Genomic DNA, 21,164 nt, shown 5'->3' with positions numbered 1-21,164 from the left:
CCAAATTTTTTATTTACACAATGCACAACTTGTAATTGCTGACATATTAACCAATTTCACTAACCTAAACGTTTGTTGAAATTACCTAACCTTTCAGTTGACTTTTCAGAATAAGCTGTCATATGTCTGCACAGGAAGAATAATACTATTTCTGGCCATTATATGACTTGTATTCTGCATTATTTAGCGGTTTTTCCCCTCTGCAGGCTCTTTCTCATTCTCAGTTTTCTCTGATGGCCATCATGACTTCTATACACTGCAAACAGAGAAGAGGAGAATCCTGCTCTCCTATCTCTATCTATCTATCTATCTATCTATCTATCTATCTATCTATCTATCTATCTATCTATCTATCTATCTATCTATCTATCTATCTATCTATCTATATATATATATATATATATATATATATATATATATATATATAAAAGCTGCAGCAGCATGGAGGAGATTATACATCAGTAATGAGTAGTGTAGCTGTGAATCCTGCACTGAGGTGAGATGTAACACTTATTAGAAGCTGCAGCAGCATATCTGTGTTTCTCTGCCTCTCTCTCTCACTTTGTTCCTGCTCCTTCCTCCCCCAACCCTCTCCATGGTATTCTATAAGAAGCTGTTACCTGATCTCCCTCTGAGCTGATGATCTGTCGTGTCTTGAGGAGATGCAAAAAGCTGTGAATTCAGAGTGAGTGAACATTTAGGAGGGGGAGGAGCCACATAAGTGGAGATAGAGGCATTTTTCTCTAAAAAGATATATTACATAGTTTCTTCTATTCACTTGTACTATTGATTCAATGTTTGTTGAAAAGTTAGCAACCATTTAAGGCTTGAGTGTATTTTTTAATGAATGAAATTAAGAATTAAAGGGGTTGTCCGGGTTACAAAACCCAATTCAAATATTATCCACATTGGGTAAATCTGGGTTAATAGAAGCAGTATTACATAGAAGAGAGGGGCCCCATAGCAAAGATGAATCATGGGCCCCAGTTATGGTGCTTGGATTTTTTTCCCATTCTATGTCACATTACATGAGCCTTGGGCCTATTCCCTACACTCGTGTTTACTTACAATGCAGTCCCTCTGGAGGGGGGTCCTAAACCATTCTCACCACTTTGTTGCATGGGACTAACCAGGCCTGAGCCTATCTCAATAGTCACATGGTTTGCCTCTATGATACGTACATCCTTGAATGAAAGGTTTTCGCCTGTTCAGGAGCCTCATCTATTAGCCAGAGCGGGTAGTAGTTACTAAGAGCATTTATCACTCCGGAGGACCCTGCATGTAATTTCAGTGGGCACTGTGTAATGTTTCTTGTCCCATGGGGTGGCGCTGCAGAGGAATTAAATACTTACTGCTGGGTTACCAGATTACAGCTAGTCGCTTGGGATAAAAAGGATTGTCCAAAGCCATTCCCTTCTACTGAACTGGGACCGATAAAAGGGGCGCCACATCACATGACTTGCATCATGCCAGCCATCTTCAGCTAGGCCCACACAGTCAAAGCCAGTGTCTACGCCTGCCTCCAGTCCTAAATGTAGAGCATGAAAGTAAAAGAAGGAAGCACTGAGGACATTCCTTGCTACTAGTAATGGCAGAAATTATATTGGAGCTCAGGGTAAAGCTGACTTGATGCCCAAGTGTGACTATTTCAGTAGTGTGTGTTAAGTGATTCTGCACCCAAGACCCTCGTGTTCAGATCAGGTTTTCCAGAATTTTCCATTGATGGCCATTGCTTAGGATAGGTAATCAATCTGTGATCAGTGGGGATCCCAGGACGAAGGGCAGTGGTGCTCACCAACGTGCTGCAGCACCTTCATGGCAGTGCCCGACAGCAAGATCCATATGCGTGACTGTGTCTGGTACTGCAACTCTATGCTATTTACTAGAATGCACTATCAATATAAATGAAAAAATAAATAAATTGTAGTTTAGTGGACTATTGTCCAGTGGTTTTACATCATATTCACGATCCAAATTGTGGATATGTAAGGAATTAAAGGGAATGTGTCGCTAGAATTTTTTTTTTAATCTTCAAACCTCTTACATTGTGTGTCGCCATTTTCTGAGCGACTGCACAGTATAGGAGGATTAGATACAGAGCTCAGCAGACAGTATAACACGAACATAATACACACATCACATACACAAACATAAATTACCTGCTCCTGCCGCCGCTGCCGCCTCCGCTCCTATTGCTTGCGTCTTCGCTTCCTTGAACATATAGCCGGAAGCCGTGGCCAGAAGTACTCATCTTACTGTTCGACAGCGGCGTCCGGTCCACTTGAAAATGGCGCCGGATTTCGCTCTACTAATGAGCTTCATTTTGGTCTGTGCATGCGCCATTCCCACACAGATGGCGTACGCTGCAGAGAATGGAACGGCTCCCGTTCGCATTCTCTATGGGGATGTATGTGCCGTATTCAATCTCTGTATGTGTCGTTAATCAACACTTACAGAGATTTAAAAAAATGGCAGCCCCCATTTGAGAAGTAAAAGTAAGAAAAAAGTAAAAAGTAGAACACAAGAACACAAATAAATAAAATTTATGTTCATATCATACGAAAAGCAGTATGATAAAAAAAAATAAAAATTTAATGACACCTTCCCTTTAAGAACTATGTTAGGCCAATTTTTCTAAAGAAAAAAATGACTTTCGACAAATTGTATTTAGCTTTTTATTAGAAATCCTCAACAGGTCAAGACTTCAAGATTCATTTTCTTATGCCCTTATACTTGGCAGCCGCTCCTCGACCTCCTTAACTTGAGTGGCCACCACCTTTCCATCAACCACTTCTTCTACAATAGTCTTTATTTTTCGGCTTCTGTTTAGTTCTAGAAGGAGAAAAATAGGTCATGGTAAATATATAAATTCTGAATACCTAAAAGTTACATTTAAAGCTGTGCCTTAGGCTAGTAAATATATATTAAATATTATAAGAATTTAAGGCCCAGGAGCACATAGTGTTTGAGCCTAGGACTGCAGGGAGGGTTTTGGGAACCCTGGTTCTAAGCAAAAATAGGGGACCCAGAGTTCTCAGTACAACTATTGGTAATATTACCTCTCAGCTTATCTTCTTCCTCCACTGTCTGTATGGTGAAGCTAAATGAGAAATATAAAAAATACATGTATTATTATTAATGTTTCTTAGATGTACTTTTGTAGTGAGCAAGAGATATCAGGACTGGCATAACAGTCCATCAATGGGCATCTACATTGAGTTCAACATTTCATACTTATAAAGCCCAATTTATCTAGACAGAGGCGTAACTTGAATTTTCTGGACCCCAATTGAAAATCTGTAGCATGACCCGTCATCTACTGTTTGACATTCATATTACTGGTGTCTACTTATGGCGTAAAGGGTAATTTGGGCCCCCTCAGGCACCTGGGCCCGGGTGTGACTGCTACCTCTGCACCCCCTATAGGAACTTCCCTATATCTGGACCAAGTCAAAAGCCAGCCTTGAACAACACACACCAATTTTAAAATAAGTGGAAAATTCAAGATATCATGAGAAAATTATGTCTTCTGGAAAGCTCCAGACCTGTGACCACGTGATGATTGAAAAGTAATCTAACATTATATATCTTTGTACAATATTAAGTGCCCCCAGTCATCAAAAGTGTTTGATACCCCAAACCATATCTTACTTAGTATCCTCCCCCTCAAGCAGGCGACGGTAAGTGGCTATTTCCATTTCCAGACGGATCTTGATATTCAGGAGAAGCTCATATTCTTGAGACTGGCGTCCTATGTCTGTCCGGATCTGTAGCAAGTGAGCTTCAATATTTCTGATTGATCCCTGTATCTGAGCCAGCCTAGCAGAATATTGGGCATTGATATTTTCAAGTGTGGCACTTATAGCATTTTTCTGTGGAAGGAAATTTGAACATACAAGTAAGAGTTCCATTTTTTTCAACCGTCCAGACTTAGTTACACAGTATGGTTGAAAAAAGGTATATGTCCATCAAGTTCTACCAAGTGGAGACGAAGGTGTCCTGAAAACTGTTTATATGTGACCACAATGAATTAATTGAATCTCAATGTTGGATACATTTTCAATACTCGGATCAGTACTGACAATATACAGGAAGGAGTAAGGATTGAGGTGTACAATCTATGTGATCCAAGGTCAGTGACATGGGGGCCTCCAAAGGATGTAGTTGACTATGCAGTGGAACACATGGACACCCCATACAATTATATTTTTATAGGACATTATGACCCAAGTCAAGCTTATCTCCTACATTTGGTACCATACATATGGAAGAAGACATGTAGTTGTAGCCTAAGACGGACTCTGGAAGACATTAGGTTCCAATCCCATATAGTCTCGAATATTAACATTACCTTAAATGCTTCACTGGTCATAGAATATGGCTATATTTGGCCGGCTAGGTTTTCTGACGAAACCATGCGTATGGCCATAAAATCCTATTTCCAGATATTGGAGCTACAAAGAATCGTAAGGATGCCACCCATACCTTGCTCAGTTCTGCTTGAAGCTCGATTTCCAGACCTTGTACACTGCGTTGTAACTCTGTAATTGTGACCCTGGCGTTCTCCAGCTCAGTCGTACTGCTTCCTATCTGCACATGTATAGTTTCTACCTAAAAAAACCACAAAAAAAACAACAATGCACATAAGAGAAGAAAAAGTATATTTCTCAATAACTCCTCCTGGATGAATTTGATAGGAAACATAATTATTTTCTATATTCAGATGTTGACTTTGAGCCTTCTTTATACAGAGTGTACTGTGGACGAGCGGCCGCTACTGAAGGCTTTGGGACCGGGTTAGTCACATGAGTTTAGTTGTTTTTACCGGAAAATCTAGAAATGAACTAGAAGTTTTATCATAGTATAGACTAGTGTGACAAATGTGGAATGTAAATAGGAGAGAACATAAATTCTAAGCATTTGGTCTAAAAATAAAATATAAAAAAATTCAAAAAAATATTATTATCATTGCCTTGTGAGAAGACTCAATATTATGTGATTTATTTTCTATTTAGCTAATACAGGATTTCCAAGTTTGATAACTACTAACGCCTATAGGGGTTGTCATGAGCTAGGAGGTGGACTGGGTACATTGAGATCACTAGCTTATATCAGACTGGAAATGAGGTCGACCTCCCATCAGTGATTTGCCCTTGAAGTTGTCTATGGACTTCTTGAAGTTGTCTATGGACTCCTTGAAGTTGTCTATGGACTCCTTGAAGCGGTCTATGGACTCCTTGAAGCGGTCTATGGACTCCTTGAAGTTGTCTATGGACTCCTTGAAGTTGTCTATGGACTCCTTGAAGTTGTCTATGGACTCCTTGAAGTTGTCTATGGACTCCTTAAAGTTGTCTATGGACTTCTTGAAGTTGTCTATAGACTCCTTGAAGTTGTCTATGGACTTCTTGAAGCGGTCTATGGACTCCTTGAAGCGGTCTATGGACTCCTTGAAGTTGTCTATGGACTCCTTGAAGTTGTCTATGGACTCCTTGAAGTTGTCTATGGACTCCTTGAAGTTGTCTATGGACTCCTTGAAGTTGTATATGGACTCCTTGAAGTTGTATATGGACTCCTTGAAGTTGTCTGTGGACTCCTTGAAGGTGTCTGTGGACTCCTTGAAGGTGTCTATGGACTCCTTGAAGTTGTCTATGGACTTCATAGGATCTGGGTCTACTGAAGGATCCTCCGGTTCTTCAGTGGACCACTCCAACCCTGAATGTATTACTCTTAATTCTTCTTGAAGTAATTGGGACTTATTGAGTTGGACAGTCATGTTCACTCCTATTAACAATGTTAAAAAAGATATATACAGTATATACAAACCTACCTGGGTTTCGTAATGATCCTTTGCTTCTTTCCTTATCTTTTCCACTACGCTTTCACATTGGACCCGCATGTCATCCAATATCTTGGACAGATCCACCGCAGGAGCTGCGTCCATCTCTACGTTCACTGTTCCACCAACTTGCTGGCGAATAACACCAACCTCCTTTATAGAGAGAAAAAAGTTATCTGACATGACACCTCTTACTTAAGATTATGTAAATCCACCAAGAAACTTCTATGTAGATTCTGTTATGACTACTTAAGGTTATATATGAAGGTTATGGTCTGAGCTTTTGGGAATCTAGGCAATGCCTAAACAACTGGTAGCTGAAAGGTCCTATGAGTGCCCCTAGTGCCCATGTAAACACCTGTGCCCAATAGTTGACCGCTACCTGAAGCTGTTCGTGGAGTGGGAAACTTTCCAATTCAATGACTACTTTTGACAATCAATTGGTCAGTCTGCCACGAATTGTGGCACTACACAGTGCAGTGATATCCCACATGCCCAGGAAAGTAAGGTGCCCAGGGTGGTTTCACTTCAACCCTTGGCTAAGTTTTTTAAGTAAAGTCTACTCATTAGTTAATGAAAAGTTCTGAAACGTTCTCATATTCTTTGTTTAAATTCTTTATCATTTTTAAAATATTTTCAACTGTTCAACCACTCACCATTTTCAGAATATCTGCTTGCTGTGAGTGAATGGAAACATTAATATTTTCTTTTTATATTCAGAAGCTGAAAACCTGTCCAGATCATGTCCAACTAAGGGTATGTTCACACGGCCAAATTTCAGACGTATACGAGGCGTATTATGCCTCGTTTTATGTCTGAAAATACGGCTCCAATACGTCGGCAAACATCTGCCCATTCATTTGAATGGGTTTGCCGACGTACTGTGCAGACAACCTGTTATTTACGCGTCGTCGTTTGACAGCTGTCAAACGACGACGCGTAAAAATACAGCCTCGTCAAAAGAAGTGCAGGACACTTCTTTGGACGTTTTTGGAGCTGTTTTCTCATAGACTCCAATGAAAACAGCTCCAAAAACGGACGTAAAAAACGCCGCGAAAACGGCGCGAAAAACGCCGCGAAAAATGCGAGTTGGTAAAAAAACCTCTGAAAAGCAGGGTCTGTTTTCCCTTGAAATCAGCTCTGGATTTTCAGACGTTTTTGTTGACTACGTGTGAACATACCCTAACACGAAAACCTGTCCAGGTCATGTCCAACTTACTTAGGGGCATGGCTCATTTCACAAGGGAGTACTGGTACACTATGAACGCCAAGCTTTAAGTTATGACACCGTTTCCATTCACTGACAGCAAGTAGATGTTCTGAAAATGGTGGATAATTAAAAAAATGTATATTAAAAAGTTGCAAAATGTATTACATAATGGTTACGCTTTATGAAATATAACAAGAAAAAGGAAAAGGAAAACCCTTTTACTTTAACTGCAGTACATAGTCAGGGAAATATATTGGTTTAGCCGACGGCTGGCTGCATTATGTGATAGGAATTGGTAAGTAAAGTTAATTATACACAGTTTTAACAATAGCATCCTTGTAAAACAAACTCACTTCTTCATGGTTCTTCTTGAGGTACCCAAGTTCTTCTTGTAAGGACTCAATTTGATACTCAAGGTCAGCTCTGGTCAAACTGAGGTCATCAATAACTTTACGCAGTCCCATAATGTCTTTTTCCACCCCAAATCTCAGAGACTGCTCAGTTTCAAACCTACAATACATTGACAGATATATACGACATTCATGGGTTAAACAAAGTCCTTATTATCATCACACTTTTGCTAATTTCATACTAATTAATTAATTTCCTTTAAAAACAGTGCCACACCAAACCACAGGTTGTGTGTGGTATTGCAGCTCAGCCCATTTACCTTAAAGGGGTATTCCCAAAAGCATACATTTTAACCCACCCACAGAATAGGTGATAATTTTCTGATCGTTGGGGGCCCCATACAATCATGAGAATGGGGGTCCCAAACCCTCAGATCCTCCTCACTGCTCGACTGCAGTCAAGAGGACATTGAAAAGAGCAGCGGTCGAGCATGCGCGCGGCCACTCCACTCAAATTCTATGTGAATGACGGAAACAGCCGAATACAGTGTTCCGCTGTTTCCATCATTCTTACAGACAGTGAATGGATGCTTGACCATCGCTCCATTCAAGCTCCTCCTCACTACCGGGGTTTGCAGGGAGGAGGTTTTAAGAGTTTGGGACCCCCGTTCATTTGATTGGTGGGGGACTTAGCAGTGGGACCCCCAGCGATCAGAAAATTAATGGAGATAAGCTGCAATACCACACTCAACATGTGGACAGATGTGGCACTGTTCATGTTTAGATGCTACAACCATCTCTACAGCTTTCAACTATGTGGAGAACTTACAAACTCATAGCTCAATACATGTGGTTCTCTAGTCAGCAGTAAGAGACAGAAGTTCTTCATGCTCCATTATTCATGTACACGGTCAGAATTATCAAGGTGCGTTAACAATACAGATTTACCATAGGAGATTACAATGTATCATGGAAGCTTTATCGAAGCAAATACAGCCCCCTCCTCAGCACTTAGGGACTAAATTTAGGCACTATGTTGATTATAAAGGTTGGGCAGCAAAGATGATCACTCTTGGATCATGTATTTATGAAAAGTGGAACTCCCCTTTAAGGCCCATTCTACTAGATTGTGAGGTCTTTGTAGTCACTCCTCGTCTCATGTTTGTTTGTGCTTTAAAGAAGACAATGATTTTACCCCCAATAGCCAATGAGATTGCTGGAAAGTTCCCACCAACAGAAAATAATTACGTAGACCTTTTAAGAGATATATTTTAATTCTATTAGGGTGCCCATATACGCAGAAACCATGCTTCGGTACTGCGCCACGCAACTGAGAACCGCAAAGAAAAACTATGTGAATTTAATATCATGCGCTTCACTTGTATATGCCGCGCAGCTCAAAAAACGGATCGCAAGACTGTGCTAATTTACAGTGAATCCATGTGCGGATTTGCTGTGTGGTTCTCGGCCACATTTTTGGCTGCTGCTGCGTTTATGGGCACACTAACGTTTTGCCCTATGATGCAAAGTGGTCACTGGTTCTGCTACTACAGCGTAATACAAGCCACACCATCGGCTGATTGACTTGAGTACTTTCTAGGTGTTTTCCTTTATTTCTGAAGATTAGATTGCATGCTTCATGGGGCAGGGACTGACTGGGACTTTAACCGGTGACATGAAGTGAGCTGGAACTTCACGTGGCGGCTGTAATATAATCCGACCTTTGTTGTGTCAGTTGTAGCCGTTTGTTGGAAAATCGACTTCTCATCATTTATTTACGACACGTTCGGGTTATGTTTTTGCAATTATTTTTAGTTCCATGTAATTACTACTCGTTCTGTAGTATGGATAGTACTTGTAGTCCAGGCTATAGTCTATTAAATGGTACCAGATTTGTCCTCCTAATATTGCACATTTTCCAACAAGCGTTTACGCTCCCTCCTTATTCCCTCTGCAGACATTTTTCCGTTTTTCATTTTTGCTTTTTCCTCCCCGACCTCCCAAAAGCCATTACTTTTTAGATTTTTCTGTTCAGGATGAGTTGTAGTTTTTCACGGCACCATTTACTGAGCCACATAATGTACTGGGAAAATGGAAAAAATGTCTTTGTGGTGTGGATTGGGAAAAAAACCAGTGATTCCTCTATTGCTTTTTGGATTACGTGTTTACGGTGTACGCCGTGTGGTAAAAACAACATGTTAACTTTATTTGGCTGTTAAAATTATTACGGAAATACCAAATTTATCAGTTTGTTTTTTTAAATATATTACCACTTTTACAAGGAAAAAACTATTTGCTAAAAATAACATTTGTTTTGTGCCATCGCATTCTTAGTCATAACTTTTTTATTTTTCTGTTGCTTGAGCGGTATGGGGGCTTTTTCTGCGGGGCAAGCTGTAGTTTTTATTGGTACCGTATATATACAAAGCGGACGTTGGGAAGGGGTTAAGGTGTCATGCCGAGTGCCCACGGCTCTGATAGGGACCCGTAGAGATTCCGCGTTCCATTGCATAGGTTTCATCCACGTGCCTGTGCAGTATACATGGGCTACGGGTTCCAGTTATCAAATGATGGCAGCAGCTAAGTATGTAATAGACAGACCTTGAATAATAGCTTAAAGCAATAACAAGGCATTTGGTTGCAGCTCCTATGGAAAGTTGGAAAGTTGCATCCAGTGGTGGTAAGTTGGTAAGTATTTTTGTTTTTAGATTGTAGGTTACAGTAGTTTTCCCATCTCATAAAGTGATGTCATATTGCTAGGATATGACATCACATTCTGATCTTCGGAGGTCCGACCGCAAAGACCCCCAACGATCCTGAGAATGAAGAGGCTGCAGCACTGGTTTAGGTGTACATCCCTTTCAAAGTCTCCACCTGTGCAGGGATCTGGATCCTAAGGATATGCCATCACTTTATGACATGGGAATAACCAACACTGAGACCCCCACCAATCACTAGAACGAAGCAGCTGAAGCGCTCGTGTGAGCGCTCAGCCGCTTCGTGTCTGTTCGGCTTTTTCCGGAAATAAATGTATGGGTGTACGGACTCAATAGAAAGTCTATGAGCCCTACTCCGATACATCGGCTTTCCGGAAAAAGCCGTATAGAAACAAAGCGGCTCAGCGTTCACTCGAGCCCTTCAGCTGCTTCGTTCTAGCGATTGGTGGGGGTCTCAGTGCTCGAACCCCCACCAATACAAACTTCTGACGTGTCACTATGACACGTCAGAAGTTTGTCAAACGTTTAGCTACACTTTAAGTCAACTGGAAATTATAAGAATGGGCTTTCAGCCAACTAACAACACAAGAATGTTTCCATTTACTGACAACAAGAAGAGATCTTGAAGATGGTTTGGATTTAGATTGAAAATATTTTGGAAAGTTAAAGAACTTTCCCTATACAATCGATAAAGGATTTTTTTTCCATCTTAGATATATGTGACATTTCTATAGGATGTGCCATAAATGTCTGATTTGTGAGGGTCCCACCTCAGATGTTTCCATAACGTCTACAGACTTAGGGGAGTGATAAAGGCCTAAGAATGGAATACCCCTTTAAGCTTTATTTACATAAAACTGGAAAGGTCCTTTAAGCTGTATCTAGATACAATAGGATGATAAATGAAGAAAATGTGCTTACTTGAGTCTGAAGTCATCAGCTGCCAATCTAGCATTGTCTATCTGCAACAGAATTTGGGTATTGTCCATGGTAGCATTCAGTATCTGGAAGAATACAATACACATTCATTTTCTTGTAACTAAAACACTCTTTCTTATTTCATTACTTTGGAGAAACGTAGGTTTTGTCAGAGACAACAACGATAATGACAACCTTCAATAATGTAATGAGAAACAATGAGTCAGTTTACCCATAAGAAGCCTGATAATGTTATATATAGTTCTCTCAAGTCATGTAACTAATCCTTGTGGATTTAAGGGGATACCCTGCTCTGATGTCTATCAAATGGGTTGTCTCATGCCCTATTACAGCATCAGGACATCATACAGGGGTGGTCTACCACTTGGGACCTCCCTCTATGAGCCATAATGGAAAGATCTGGCTCTCTGGTGGACCCAACCTGTTCATATATTACAAGGTCGGCCATTCATTTCAATAGGTGCCAAATAATTCTACATTTTCACTGCATCGTCACTGCAGATAAAATGTATAGCGTGCTGCGGCTTCAGAAAGCTCCAGCGATTGACTGTAATTTATGGGGATATTGGTTCTCCTTGAGGAGACCTAGCTGTTGGATGGAGACTTACTTACAGGCAATGCTCTATGGGGAAAAAGGTATGCAAATTAGCTCTCCTCCAGAAGGAAGAAAACTATCTTATATGAGCAAAATCAGACACCCTTCTGTAGACCGCTGTTTGGCAGTAAAGAGCAGGTTGCTGGTTGGCTGGATGAGATGCCTTTGATGCAGTTTTTTGGGGGTTAAAGTCAATATCACCACCAGGATCAGAGCTGGCGTGAGCACCAAGCAAACCTGGGCAGATGCCAGGGTCCATTGGGCTTAGGCCGCATAAGAATGGGGTTCCTTAGGCCTACCAGAGGGAATGATTCTAATAGCCCACCCACCATCTCTACAGAATATGTGCACATCCACTTGTTGTTATGATTGTACACATAAGACATATGGTCGATAAGATCTAATAGGTTATTAGTGAATCACTCTGGTGCTCTGGTGGGCCTGTCCGACCCTAGGCTTAGGTACCTCAAAAGAGATCTGGTTAAAGATGCTCTACAATTGTCAAGTGGAAGCTAGGGTAGACAGGGGACCCACCATTTTCACCCCAAGGGTCCATGTACATCTGTAACCTGCCCTGACCAAGATCAACAATTTATAGGGATTGTACAATATTAAAAAAACACAACTTTGCTTTATTTCTACAAACAGCGCCACTCTTGTCTATGCGCTGTATCTTTTATTGCATGTTCATTAGAATGGGGCTGAGCTGCAATACCAGACACAGCCTATGAACAAGAGTGGCGCTGTTTTGGAAAAAAATATTTTTCTAATCTTGTACAACCCATTTACAAGATAATAGCAACACAAACAAAACCAACAATGTATTCTTTATTTATAATTGTGCGTCTGCAGACTAAACCAATTATATTTCTTTGAGAATAATTACATTTATTTGAGGCCAGGATTTCTGCCAATAAGTAGCGTCTTAACACATTGCCAAGAATAGTTTGTATATTAAAAACTTGTTTTATTGGTTAAACAAGAGAAAGTAACTCCTGTAAATGAGGAAGCGTGGGGACTTGTCATGACAACACGAGGACAACCATTGCCAAAAATAAATTATATTTGTGTAATATTTTGTCGACTAATTACGGTGTGGAACCTTTAACAATGGACCAAATGTAAATAAAGCTGCGCGGCTACTGACAATAATGCTTTGTTATTTTCCCATTGAGCTATATGTGTCAGGGCTGGGATAGTTGTAGACGGGTGCGTTAATATTTCTCGGATTCTCCTACGGCTGAAAGGTTTCCTCACACAATGATCTTTTCACAGTACTGGTCGCCTCCCTTAATCGTAGCCGCTCTTTGAATCCTGTTTCCTTGTTATTTCACTATGTTTGATCATATATCAAAGTGCTGTATATCCACCCCATGGGCCTGGTGTCACTCATGTAATCCTGCTTCTATACCATGTCATTCTATATGGGAAGATACTATGGTTATCGGGGAATGTATAGACATGTTGGCGTCATTGACGTAAGTAGTAATTCCTTTGTGTATGCAGTCAAGATGCGGTGTAACTTTCCTTTCCGGGAGTACATGATCATGTAAAATGTGCCTAATTTATTAAGAGGTGTAAGGAAGAGAAATCGACACCAGCTACGAGCTGGCGTAGATATCCGCTATGATTTTTGCTAGTTTTTGGCATAATTTATGGTAAATGTGTCAGGCTGCAATAACCACGTCCCTTCTACTTAGCCCAACTTTACTTTTGAAAAGTTGCAGGGGTGGAAGAAAAATAAAAAAGTTGCAAACTTTTTGCACAAAAATAAATTTTTGGGACAAATTGCAACTTTTTTACACCAGAAAACTGGCCTAGATAGTTTAATACCCGATATGGCTATACAGTGGTTTTTGGAGCTCAGTATCACAAAGACAGGGCTCCGACTACTATAAAGATAGAATAGTAAATAAATCTGCGTCGAAATTTGGACCTGAAAACAACATGATGATAAAAGGTGTACATTCGTTATCGAATTGTTCGTGCCCAAACTGGACATTTATTCTGGAAACCCCAAAAAAAATTAAAAAAATTGAGAATTTTGAGAATAGAAAAATAAATCTTGCTTAGTCTCGGTGCTTTTCGTTTAGTTCACAGGCAAATATTGGTAAATGACATCACCATTTGTGCCCACCCACTGCATGGGCAAGACTATGCTGATGTCTATAATAAGGAGCCAGCGCAGTCAAGGGGAGAATCTTAGACCACCACTTCCCCCATATTGCCTATGCCCATCATGAGCACATCCCTTAGATTTAAAATACTTTATAAATCAGCATTATTATTGGGATCAATGACTTTTCCAGTCCTTGTAACAGAGATTGTAAAGAATGGGAACTTGAAAGTTGTCCAAGTGCTTTAGAGGTAACCTGGGCTCGTTGAAATAAGAAAGGTACCTACATCTTAATATATTTTTACATAAAATCATGTGAAATTTGTGTAACTTTTTATGGAGAAAACTTAGTGATCCTCAACTGTGAGGTAAAAGCTATTCTATGGTTTTTATTAGTGATTGGTTTTAGTAGATAGATCTATAGAGTGCAAGTCATAAATGTCATGTTTCCATGTTGATCTATTTAACATACATTTGATTATTCAAAAATTTAGACGGGTCAGATGAAGACCGATGTCTCACAGTCGGCATATCTAAAAAGTTCCTAGCTAAGAGCAAGTAAGAGTCATTTTAAAATACTCTAAAAAAAGGAGCTCACTACTTTATCTGGGCCAAAGGTTTATATTGGTGTGTACGGGAAGTTATATAAAGTAGGTGACATCATCAGCAGCTTTCATGACCATATAAGGTTACCGAGGATTGAAGAATAGGGTGTGACTGTTGGGTGTGCAGGGAACACAGGTCATACTTTAATCAATATACTTCTTCCTGGTGTCACTCGTGTGAGCGTATGCACAGACTCAATATTCGAACGGTTTAAAATGTTTTGCATTCGTTGTTGCCAAGGGAGAAATTATAGATCATGCTGAAGGTAAACCTGAGATTTATAGATTCTAAAGTCGATGTGAAATCAGCCGATAGAAGTTGGGTTGGATAGTCGATTTGATGTTAGCATAAAATAATCAAGCAAATATCCCTCATAGTTTTTTTTTTAGGGCGGACGGTGCCAAGGAGTGAATGACACGGTGGCAGCGGCGGTCAGAGTGAGGTCGGGGCGTGCTGTGACTGGAGTGGACCATTCCGGTCATCTGACCTCCCGTCACTGATTTAGATCTGGTGACCGGACTGGTCCATTCTTGGGTCGGCATGCATCCGCCGCCATACTTGGCTCCGTCCGTCCTTCTCCTGCTCCTAAATGCGAGTGAGTAGGTCGGACAGAGCCAAGTAGCGAATGACGCGACAGCAGCGTGGTCTAAGTGAGGTCGGGCCGGACCAAATTATCTTGTGGGCCTTCCCTGGTCTATCCTATGGATAGGCCATAGATGTTAAAACCTGGTAAAGGGATGGATGATTCTGGATAAATTCTTTGTATACTAGCATAGTATAGTACCGCCTAATAAATCTAATACTACTTTAAAAAATATATATAAACCCATATTCTAACACAGTGATGTAATACACTATGGAATTTCAAAAACAACCAGGGCATTTCTATGACCCATATTATTAGTAATCTTTTTCGACGCCATCGCTTTTGATTGTGTGGCGTGTGACTGCCATTGCCATCTAATCTGTTCTGATTAACAACTATTGCTCATAGCCAACAGGTTTATGACTGATAAATAAATATTCCCAAATATTTTTCCAAGATATTCCCTAGTTATAATTCAGCTCTATGCCAAGTATTAAGAATTATGTCACATGGTGGATATTTTTAATATTTCTACGCGTCATACCGTAATTTGCCTCCGCTAGGATTTTGGCTAAAAAAAATAGCCATACATTATCTACATTTTCAAGCCCATAATCTGAGCCCATAATTTGGCCAAGTACTGTACAGAGTCCAGTATACAAGGTTTGTAATGTCAGGAGTGTATCCAGCTTGTGTCTGGATGTGGGCACCAGCTGAGGGGGCGTCAACAAGCACAGGCCTAGTGTAGCAAACAAAATTCTTGCCCCAGTAAAGGAAAGTGTAGTTACACCCCTGATAGTAGTAGGGTTAAATAAAGACATGTCCACCTAATTCAACCCATTGTCACACAGTATTTATCCAGAGGAAGGAAAAATAAACTTTTTTGAGGTCCTGTAGTTGCCAATGGTCTTCAGGAAAGAGGAAAAACATCCCTTTTTGTCTATAACTATGTCCGAACAAATTCCTGAACATTATGGAGAACCACTTCACAGTTCTCAGGGGTGGAAAATAGTCGTAGTGTATGCAGGTCTATCGATATGTTTTTCTTTGGGCACTGAACCTATATAAGGCTAATTTTTCACTGACTTTAGGGTCCGTTCCATCTGATTTCCATTGCTCGCCAAAATAACGTATTCTGCTGCCTTATTTGGCACCTGGAGGAAACCCAACTGACCCAAGTCAATGGGATTCATCCTATCCATAATGTCTGCCATTATTACAGGAGCCATGACGGATAGGGTGAATCCCATTGACTTGAAATATTGAAAACTTCATAGTGCTAAAACATTATAAAGATTCCTAAACAGGTGCGGTTGATTTTGACTTGTTCCTACTACACTACGACGGAGCAAAACGTTACCCGTCTATGTTTAAGTAAGGTGATTTTAACACCCAGATGAGTCCTATAGTAATTATCAATAACCATGGCCATAGACACACCAATATTGTATCTGATCTGCCCACTAACATGTCATGTGGGCAATAAATGGTAACAACACTTTGGTGATAAAATTATCAGTTCTGTATACAGTGTATACAGTATATATTCATCTCAGATGAGAAAAAATTTTCAGCATTTTTTCTAGAAACAGCGCCACCCTTGTCTGTTTGCTTTGCCTGGTGTTACAGCTCAGTCATATTCAATTGAATGGTGCTGAGCTGCAATACCAGGCATAGCCTATGAAAAATGGGGGGCGCTGTTTCTGGAAAAATTGCAAATCCTGCTTTCTAATCTTAGACAAAGCCTTTTTTAAACCATCTGTCTCTTCTTTCCAGGGTAGATCCTTATAAATTACAGTATTATTTTAAACCTCATTCTACTCCTGACAGCTCCGCTGCATTCACAATGATCGCAGTGATAAATTACTTAAGTAATAATTTATAATGTTTACTCAGGAACTACTGGCAGCATTATACCAAAACCAACATGACAGACATGAAAAGACTTTCTTTGTTACACCCTATGTACCTTTTGTTGTTCATGTTTGGAGAGGTTGGTAGGTGGATCATGTTTTCATTACAGGAGCCATAATAATCATTTAAAAAAATTCTAGAATTATTAAATTTTTTAAAAATGGAATTATATGTAAAATGTATATCTCACCTGGTTCTTCAGCTGTTCAATTGTTTGGTAATAATTTTTATAGTCAACCTCCACAATGCCGGAGTGTTTGCTGTACCACTCCTTGATCCTCAGCTCAAATGCTCCATTGGAGTTTTCCAGGGATCTTACTTTATCCAGGTAAGTAGCTAGACGATCGTTCAGGTTCTGCATCGTCTGCTTCTCATTTCCAGCAAGAAGAACCTCACTGTTGGTGGCAAGTTGGAAGCTGCTACCCAAGGAACCACCAAAGCCTGAGCTGGTTGAGATTTTGGTTCCATATCCGCCAGCACCACCATAAACGCTGCCGGCATATCTTGTGGAAGCTGCTTTGCCATAGCTTCCGCCAGTCAACGTTTGGCTTCTGTCTATAGAACCTGATCGCTTGTAGTTGGCTACCTGGTAAGACATGGTGAGGTTGGACTTGCCACCTAGTGTGTATGGACTTGAGAAATGACTGAAGACTGGAAAACAGTGACTTTGTGTATAACTCCTTATATCCAAGACCTACAACTCCTCCTCCTCCATAAAAACGCACGATACCTCCACGGCTGATAAGAGAGGCATGAATAAGCTGAGCAAATAAAACCTTTGAGTCCTATAAAGCCCATGCCTTACGTTCAGGTTCATTTGCAGATCTGAAGTAACCTTCAATACTTGCGTTACATAGATTCGGCCTGTAGCCTGCCCGACATTGGCCCTGTCTTTCATTCATTTCTTAAAATGTATTGTTCAGAAGGGAAATTCCGGGGCAATGACCGAGCTTCATACACAGAATAAGCCAACGGGCAATACTGTCATGTGTTCAACAAACATACACGTCAATATGACTGTGGAAACGGTCATGGCTCACAAGCTCTTATATACCTTCTATGTTTGGTTTGTATGTCTTATGATATGACCTATTTTCCTTAAAGGTTTTTTTTTTTTTAAATAAAAAAATATGACTATTATCTTACAAAAACAGCACCACTCTTGTGCGTTGACTCTTTCTGGTATTGCAGCTAAGTCCCATTCAAGTGAATGAGGCTGAGGTTTAGTACCAAACACACTCTATGGAAGCCGCCATGTTTTTTTCTAAACCCTTTAATATTCAATGGAATCTTTCATTCAGAGATCACGTCAATGCAAAGATGACTGGATGGTTTCTTTCATTATGGGCATGCTCTTACCATATAGGCTAAAGGAAGTGCTAACACATCTAGGACAAGGTTCACATTAGTGTTATACTTTACATTTTTGTTACATTTACTGTACTAATGGATCCCCCGGGTGCTGGGTGCCAGGGAGGCGCCAACAAGCCACTAGGTCTTGGCCAGGATAATTAGATTCAGGCAGCAAACTAAATCTTTGCCCCAAGTTCAAGGGAAACCTATAACTGTGCTCAGACTTAGCCCTAGTTCACATCTGCATTGGAGACTCAGTTAGGTCTTCCATCGCAGATGAGTCAGAAAATACCGGAAACAATAACGCAGCATGCTGCACTATTGTTTCTGATAAAGCCACAGATACCCCGATGGAAACCGGACGGAACTCATTAAAGTCAATTGGTGACGTCGGCCACCAGTGGTGTCGGTCGTACAACGGAACCGGTGTTCCTGGTATTTCCGTTGTTCTGCCTCTCTGAACGACTAGTACAAGATAAAGCCGAATGCTGGTGTGAACCCAGTCTTACTGATTGATGGTTGCCCAGCTATTTCTAGTATGTTGGTATATTGTTTGTATGTGATCCTCTGCCGACGAGTCATTGAGAATAATTATAAAGCGATGGAGTACAGACTGGATCACTAATTCTGTGCATCGGTGTAAAAAGAGGTTACCCCAAAAGCTATGCCAAACTGTTAAGAATTTGGCCATTATTTATTTTCTTGATGTATCTGATATAAAAAATGAAGCAACTTTGCAAATATTCTTCATTTAAAAATGTTTTACAGTTATGTGTCTACAGCTCCTATGCAGATCTATGTGTGTCCATGGTGATAACCGCCATAGAAACCCTGTTTGTAGCTTGATTCCCTAGTCATGTGTTACACCACACCCCTACCATCTTGTTTAGCATTGGTCGACATGGGAGCTGTTTACACAAAACAAAAGGATTATTATTTTTTGAGTGGCTGCAACTTGCAGATGGTCCCATGGTAGTGGTGTAAATGTGACTACTCTTTACCATTGGTGAGGGGAAGGTATGGTAGATGACCCCATTGGAATATGTATGATGACTATCACCATATTGAATTGTCATATAAAGTGCAGCCTTTTCTAGTTTATTTTTGCGTTACATCATGGACCCTAATATTTAGAGGTGTAACCTAAAGCCCCATGGTCTGAATATAAAATCTGTGACACCTACCATTTGCCAATTATAACAATGGTGTCATCTTATGTGACAGAGGGGCCTTTGCGCCGCCTCTTACACCAGGGCCTGGGTGCGCACGCTACCTCTGCACCCTTTATGCCATGTCCCCACTGACATTGTATTTATAATTATCCCTATTCATATTATACATAGAACAATTCAGGTTAAAATATAGGTTTTCCTATACCTTGAATGCATTGCTTATGGAATATTCCTTGCTTTTCCAGTCAGAGTAGCTGACCCAATAAGTCTGGTGCTGTCATGTTTTAATAAATTATTACCTCAAATATACACTATATGGACATAAGTATTGGGACACACCTACAGGAGCTTTTATGATGTCCCATTCTAAATCCATAGACATTAATATGGAGTGGTCCCCACTTTGCAGCTAAAACAGCCTCCACTCTTCTGGAAAGACTTTCTACAAGATTTTGGAGCGTGTCTGTGGGAATTTTTGCTCATTCTTCCAGAAGAGCATTTGTGAGGTCAGACACTAATGTTGGAGGAGAGGGCCGGGCTCACAATCTCCATCCATCCAAAATGAGTTGGATGGGGTTGAGGTCAGGACTCTGTGCGGCCAGTCAAGTTCTTTTACACCAAACTCACCTAACCAACCAACCATGTCTTTATGGACCTTGTGCACTGGGGCACAGTCATGTTGGAACATAAAAGAGCCGAACTCCAAACTTTTCCCACAAGGATGGAAGCACAAAATTGTCCAAAATGTCTTGGTCTGCTGAAGCATTAAGATTTTCCTTTACTAGAACTAAGGGGCCGACCCCTGAAAAACAACCTCATATCCTCATAACTCCTCCACCAAACTTTACAGTTTGCACAATGCAGTCAGGCAGGTAACGTTCTCCTGGCATTCACCAAACTCAGACTCGTCCATCAGACGGACAGATAGAGAAGGTGATTCATCACTCCACAAAACACGTTTCCCCTGATCCAGAGTCCAGCTTTGTACCACTCCATCTGACGCTTGGCATTGTCCTTGGTAATGTAAGGCTGGCATGCAGCTGCCTGGCCATGGAAACCCATGCCATAAAGCCCCCGGCACAGTTTTTGTGCCAATGTTCATGCCAGAGGAGGTTTGGTACTCTACAGTTTTTGAGTCAGCAGAGCATTGGCGACCTTTATGCATTATACGCCTTGGCGACCCCGCTCTGTAACTTTATGTGGTCTGCCACTTTGTGGCTGAGTTACTGTTGTTAATAAACGCTTCCATAACTAAGAATTTTTTTTTATTCAGCTGCCAAACAAACTAGAAAAACTCTGCTTACACATGGAGAAAATGAAGCGGAAATCAGGCAAAAACTTTTCACATTGCCCTCACCCATCCCAAGCCTTTCTATTCATGTGGCATCATAATTGTCTAATATTTGCACTATACTAAAGGTACTTTTACCCGGGTCTATGATCGAGCAAACACTCGTTTGACACATCAGCTGATCATATTGTATATAACATCGTTGTCAGCAGCAGCAGCATCCCTATGTAAACACTGCTTCAATGTGTCGTATCTAGGCTCAGGTTGTGAGATGATAAAAAGCTGGGGTTTATGCCCTTCTTCTGTATGTCTAGGGTAGTCGTCTCAAACCTGTGGTTTTCCATCTGTTGCAAAGTTACTTCTCCCAGAATGTCCTGACATTAGGCATCATATGAGCTGTAGTTACGCAACAGCTGGAAAACTACAGATTGGAGACCCCTGGTCTAAAGGGTGGGCCCTCTAGTGGGTCCCTGTCACTC

The 21,164-nt window shown here is 40.7% G+C and overlaps 1 protein-coding gene across 1 annotated transcript; it reads right to left on the bottom strand.

Annotated features, from left to right (window-relative positions):
• Window positions 1–2,676: 2,676 nt before the first annotated feature.
• On the bottom strand, window positions 2,677–17,569 carry LOC142665426 (keratin, type I cytoskeletal 19-like). Its single transcript, XM_075845119.1, has 8 exons — window positions 17,060–17,569; window positions 11,035–11,117; window positions 7,400–7,556; window positions 5,828–5,989; window positions 4,486–4,611; window positions 3,652–3,872; window positions 3,060–3,100; window positions 2,677–2,832 (listed from the first exon to the last, which is right to left on the bottom strand). Exons 1-8 carry the CDS (start codon window positions 17,465–17,467, stop codon window positions 2,720–2,722), a joined length of 1,311 nt encoding a protein of 436 aa, XP_075701234.1. The 5' UTR covers window positions 17,468–17,569; the 3' UTR covers window positions 2,677–2,719.
• Between the last annotated feature and the right edge of the window lie 3,595 nt (window positions 17,570–21,164).

The sequence above is a fragment of the Rhinoderma darwinii genome, chromosome 13 (genome assembly GCF_050947455.1).
Source record: "Rhinoderma darwinii isolate aRhiDar2 chromosome 13, aRhiDar2.hap1, whole genome shotgun sequence".
In the NCBI taxonomy this organism is placed as follows: domain Eukaryota; kingdom Metazoa; phylum Chordata; class Amphibia; order Anura; family Rhinodermatidae; genus Rhinoderma; species Rhinoderma darwinii.
This window is presented reverse-complemented; position numbering and strand designations above follow the sequence as displayed.